Genomic DNA, 5847 nt, shown 5'->3' with positions numbered 1-5847 from the left:
GTTTTTGTGCTGCTGAGAGCTGCTCCTGTGCCCCTGGCATCACATCCAGTGCACGAGGGCAGCAGAGGAGGGGACAAGCAGCCTGTGACAGGGACAAGAGCACGTCCACCTCCAGCTGGCACTGCTTAAACTGGTGCCTGAAGTCTCCTGGGGACATTTCCCTCCTTCTTCTGTTCTGACATTTCTTATTCATCAGCCTGGTTTCACTATGACACCAGAACACCCAAGAGAAAGGGCGGGAATGACACACAAGGTGGTGATTCTGGTACTTTCAGAAAAGCCTGTAAGGACAGCAATAGTCCCCAGTGCTCCTCTGGCAGGTGCAGGGACCCCCAGACCCCCAGGGCACAGCTCAGGGGCACCTCCAGGCCAGGCTGGGCTCTGTGTGTGTCCCCTGGCACTGGCACAGGACACACACACAGAGCCTGAACAGCAGATTGGGCTGTGTGCTCCTGGGCCCAGAGAGGCTGAGGCACAGCCAGGATCCCCCTGCAGGGTCCCAGCCCCAGAAGGGGACGAGGTGGCTGCAGAGCTCCCCATGGTGACCCCCCACACCCACCTGTGTCTCTCCTGCAGCCATGGATGGGCCACGAGCGGGGCAGGATGCCATGAGGAACTGCACTGACCACGAGTACTGGGACACCCTCGTTGCGCAGTGCATCCCCTGCAGCCTGGCCTGCAGGCAGTCCCTGGCCAGGAAGTGTGATGCTGTGTGTGGTGAGTCTGGGCTGCCGTGCATGGGAGAGCCAGGGATGGGGCCAGCCTGGGAGGGAGCAGCAGAGCCCGGTTTGAGCCCCAGGGCAGCCTCAGAGCCAGCTCAGGCCAAATGCACAGGGGGATGTGACAGCTCCCCACGGATGGGCTGGGGCTGCAGGACCAGGGGCTGCAGCTCTGCTCCCTTCTGGGGTTACCAGGCTGAACTCCAATCCTGTTCTCTACTGGGGAATTCCCAATTCCACCCTCCAAAGGCAGGGATGTGGATAATGACAAACCCCAGCCTGGGACAGGGCCTGAAAACAGCTGGGGAGGAGGACAAGGGACAAATGAACTCTGGTGCCCAGCCCTGTGCCAGCACCCTTCCTGGAGTCACAGGCTGAGGTGGCTTCACCCCTCCAGGGCTCACTCAGCAGCCACAGGTGAACATCTCCTCCTTGAGGACAGGAGATGCCATTCCTGGCTTCCTGAGGCAGGTTTTGGTGTGTCCCAAGGCACTGTGCAAGCCCCAGGGCAGCAGCAGCAGCAGCAGCAGCAGCCAGGAGCCCCCAGGTGAGCCCAGGCTGGCTGAGACCATCCCCTCCCCTCAGCTGCCAGCAGGGGCCTTTCCCCAGCTCTCCACCCCAAATCCCGGGTCTGTCCCCCTGGCAGCCCCACAGGTGCTGTCAGTGCTGGGGGTGCAGGCAGATCCCCCCTGGGCTGCCAGAGCAGGAGCTGGGCTCGTCCTGCCGTGCATTGGGGTGGGATGGATGTGCTGAGGACACCGTGGTCATCTCACTCCCCTCCTCTCTCCTTCCCCAGAGTCCATGGACTGCAACAACAGACCGGGATTTTACTACGATGATCTGGTGAAGAGCTGCATCAGGTGCAGCTCGGTGTGCGGGCAGCACCCCCGGGAATGTGCCCCGTCCTGCGAGCGTGAGTTGGGCAAGGGGCACCAGAACCCCCCCTTGTCTGGAACTGGGGCTGGGGAAAGCAGCCAGGGCCCATTTCCCATTTCCCCCATCCTACCCTGGCCTTCGCTGGTGCTCACAGCCTGGGCAGCTCCCGGGGCAGGGGGGAGTTGGCAGCCGTGGGTCCCACCCGGCTGAGCTGCCCCAGGGAGGGGCAGAAAGAGGGGACAGGTAGAGCCCCAAGATCCCCAAGTCCTACACTGGGGTTGGGGTCCTACACCCACCTGAAGATGTGGGAGGGTGTGAATGGGATGTGGGAAGGGATCTCCTCCACCTTACCATGGAGCCCCAAGATAAACAATTCCTTCCCTGGGGTTGAGAAGATCCCTGAAGATGTGGGAGGGTGTGAAAGGGGTGTGGGAAGGGATCTCCTCCACCTCACCGTGGAGAAGCACCAGCGGGCAGAGGGGACACGGAGCTGCTCCCAAACCCTTTCCCAGCGCAGGGCACAGTGCTGGCAGCTCCAAGGGCTCGGCAGAGGTGTCTGAGGTTTCCCGTCTGTCTGTCCTGCCCGCAGCCACGCCCGCGGCCGTGCTGGAGCCGGAGCCGTGCGCGGAGCAGGAGCCGTGGCTGGCGCTGTGGCTGCTGCTCGGGCTGTGCCTCGCCAGCCTGGGCTGCTCCCTGCTCCTGGGCTGGAGCCACCTGCGCAGGAGGGCAGAGCCCGGACACTGCCAGCCCAGCGCCCCCTGCCACTGCCGGGAGGACCCTGCCAAAGGTGGGTGACACCGGGACAGGGGGCAGACTGGGGGGCAGGCTTGGGCTGACAGAAAAAAGCAGAGATGTTTCCTAAAAGGGAGTGAGAAAAAGCAAAAACAATGAGAGTGAGCATGGGAGAGGAGCAGGACTGAAGCCCTGTGCCCGATTCTCCACCCTGACCCCTCAGTCACTCGCTCCCCAGGCACAGATTCCCTCTTGGAGCTGCTCCACGGGCAGCAAATCTCCAGTCTCCATCCAGAGGCTGAGGGGACAAAAGCCAACCCCCTTCCAAAATGAACACCTGAAAACAACCCAACCCCCTTCCAAAATGAACACCTGCCCCAGAAAAACCCCACAAGTTTTAGTTCTGCAGCCAGAGGGGCTTCACAAGTCCTTGTGTTAGGGAGAAAAAGAGAAAGGATAATGTGGAATAATTCAACATGGAAAAGGTGGTTTCATTCTTCCTCCTTTTCTTCTCTGCTGCCTTTCCAAAGAAAAAATTGCCTACTTACCTGTTTCTGCACACACATCACACACACCTATGTTTACATACACCCACCTCAAAGCCATCAATGTCAAAAATCCCTGAGGAAGACCCCATGAGCCAACGTGACACCTGGAGTCACTCCAGGGACCGCCCCTCAGGCCATTCCTGTCTGCTTTGCTGAAGGACACAGGGATCAAAGGGTGATTTTTAAGATAAGCCACCAGGTTTGGAGAGATTCTCTGGGTGTTCCTGGTGGTGCAGTGAGTCCATGCTGGGAGCTGGGTGTCCTCTCCAGGTCCAGGAGCAGCTTTTCACCGGTTCTAGGGCAGCAGCCCAGAGCATTCCCAGGTGAGAGCTGCTCCTGGGCCCCTCAGCTGATGCATTTATTTGCAGATGGGCTGGTGGAAGCCGCCAGCGTTGCTGAGGGATTCACCAGCATCAGAATCCCAGAGCCAGTGGAAACCTGTGGCTTCTGCTTCCCTGGACATGGCTCTGCTGTCCAAGAGACCAAACCGTGTGCCAGCAGCTCGGGCCACGCTGGGGACGGGGCTGCTCCCTCCTTCTCGGGGATCTGCAGCACGGGCAGCGCCGGGGCCCTGCCCAGCCCTGAGGACGGCCACTTCAAAATCATCTGCTCTCCTGCCCAGGAGAAAACACCCATGGTGTGAGCACAGAGGGGCTCCAGCACGGGATCACAGTGGGGGGATGCTCTCCTGCCCCCAAACCAAAGCTGCTTCACCCTCTGTTGCCTGGCACAGCCTCTGCCCAGCCCGGGCTGCAGGACACAGGGCTGGAGGCTGCACAGAGCTGTTTGCTTCCACTCAGGAAAACAAATTCCCATTTTTCTTGTGCACTCCCAGTGAGAGAAGTCACTTCCCATGTGGCAGCATCTGACTTGATCCTCCAGCTTGACCTGGGTGCATCCCAGCCCTTGGGGACATCTCCTGGGGGCTTTTCCTCCTGGTTCCACCACCAGCATCCCTGCAAAGGATCCCTGCTCTCCTCTCCCTGCAGATTCCTTCATCAATCAGAACAATGTTCAGCACAGCTGAAGACATCTCAAATGTGGAATTGGATCCAAGGATTTACTGGTGAAATTGATAAGGAGCCAGTGTGGGAAGCTCCAGTGCCAGTTCCCAGCCATGGGTGATGGTGAGGCTTTGCCTCAGGACCAGGACACGATGCTGCACATGAGGAGCTGGGACAGGCACCAAAACCCTCAGTGGAACTGGGTTTAAATATGAAAATTCATCCAAGGCTGAGAACTTTCTACAAGACTGGATTTATGTATATCTGACCTGGGTTATTCTGAAGAGCTGGTAAAAGTGAGGAATCAGCTGGAGATAAAGCTGCTTTGAGAGAATATTTTTATCTAACCTGGCTTTGAAAGCTATCACGGAAAAATAGGGGTTTCAACATGTAATTTGAAGTTCTCATTTCCACTAAAGGAGACTGTAAGATTTTTTTTTTTTTTTTTTGCAAAGAATCACTCCTGATAGGAGCCCATCCCTTCCACTGTCTTAAACTAGAGCTTTAAACTTGAAAGAATAAATGTAATTCAATATATGCACACCTTGGAAAGCAGGTTTTGCACTTACCTTGGGGCAGCACCAGCACATCCTCCCCTGGCAGCAGGGCTGGCAATGCCCCCAGCTCTGTGCCCCCTCTGCCCAAACTTCCCAGCAGGGACAGGGAATTCAGGAGAAGGAAAACCCTCAGCATCAGCCAGGGCCTCCCCAGGCTGCCCCTTCCAGCAGGGGAACACCTGGATCCAGGCCAGCTCTGGTGCCCTACAGCCCTTCAGGTGCCACCTCCTGGCCATGGCATTTGCACAGAGATTCAGAACCTTATTTAAAAACAGGACAGAATTAGTGAACACGTGCCACCAGTGCTGCAATTAGGGCATCCCTAAAGGATCAAGAGGTGTCAATTATTCAAATGAGGAGGATTTTAGGGCCATGCCTGTGCTATGAGAGCAGGAGCTCACCCTGTGTGGCACCAGGAGCCCCAGCTGGCTCAGGAGGTCACTCAGCTCACACCCAGGGCTGGGACAGGGCTGCTCCTCCTGTCACCGTGTGGTGTCTCAAAAATTGGGGAAAACACTCAGCAGAGGCCAAGTCCTGCCCAGACACAGGAGGGGAGCATCCCTCACCCTCCCCTCCTTGTGGGAATGGAACTACAATTACCAGCACAGTAAAGGTAACAGAGAGCAACTGGAACAGATTAGCAGGAAAATAACAAACACCCTTAGCTGGAGAGCCAAGAGGAATCAGGGGATTTGGGCATTTTACAGCAGCTCTGAAGGATCATACCTGGAGACATCAGTTCCAGTGTTGGAGGGACACCATGAACAGGACACAGCAATTCCAGATGGTCAAGTCCAACCACATTGGGAATTAAGGGCACTGATTCTGAGCAGGATCCCCTGCCCAGGGTTTAACCAATTCTCACATTTCTGCTTTTTCCATCAGGCACCAGCATCAGGCAAAGCTTTATCTCTACTCCAGAGGCTGAGGGACATGAAAATGTAGCTAAAAGCACTTTCTGGCTATTTTTGTGTCCCCTGTAGAGCCGTGTTCACTGCTGGCAGGTAACAGAACACACCCCACCGTGAGCCTGCACGGCTGCACCACTCTTTGTTTCCAGTCATTTCTGCAAATGCCTCCTCCCAACAGACCCAGCTGTGCCGATAGAAAATGTCCCTCAAAATAAACAAGTCAAGCCCAAAGTGCTCCCCTGGATGAGGAGCTGTCAGTGCTGGCTGTCAGCACTTCAGGGAGCCTTTGCCTCACCCTCCCTTGGGCTGCTCCAGCGTTTTCCTGCAGGCGATGCTGAGGGAGTTCCAGAGGAACCTCCCGGGAATGATTCAGTGCAGGAGCTGCAGGGCTGAAGGGGAGAGGGAGAGAGGGCTGTGTGTGAGAGAAAGCAGCAGGAGGGGTAGGGCTGCTCGTACGCCAGCAGCTGCTCTTCCATTTTTATAGGAAAAGGGAAAATGCT

At 56.9% G+C, this 5847-nt stretch overlaps 1 protein-coding gene across 1 annotated transcript; it reads left to right on the top strand.

Moving 5' to 3' along the window:
• The first annotated feature begins 578 nt into the window (after positions 1-578).
• On the top strand, positions 579-4243 carry TNFRSF13B (TNF receptor superfamily member 13B). The gene is made up of 4 exons (XM_064726121.1): positions 579-717; positions 1516-1632; positions 2185-2382; positions 3244-4243. The coding sequence occupies exons 1-4, from the start codon at positions 579-581 to the stop codon at positions 3516-3518; spliced, it is 729 nt and encodes a 242-aa protein (XP_064582191.1). The 3' UTR covers positions 3519-4243.
• The last annotated feature ends 1604 nt before the right edge of the window (positions 4244-5847 follow it).

This window comes from Zonotrichia leucophrys, chromosome 14 (assembly GCF_028769735.1).
Source record: "Zonotrichia leucophrys gambelii isolate GWCS_2022_RI chromosome 14, RI_Zleu_2.0, whole genome shotgun sequence".
Lineage (NCBI taxonomy): Eukaryota > Metazoa > Chordata > Aves > Passeriformes > Passerellidae > Zonotrichia > Zonotrichia leucophrys.
Note: the sequence above shows the minus strand (reverse complement) of the source record. Positions and strands in the feature narration are given on the sequence as shown.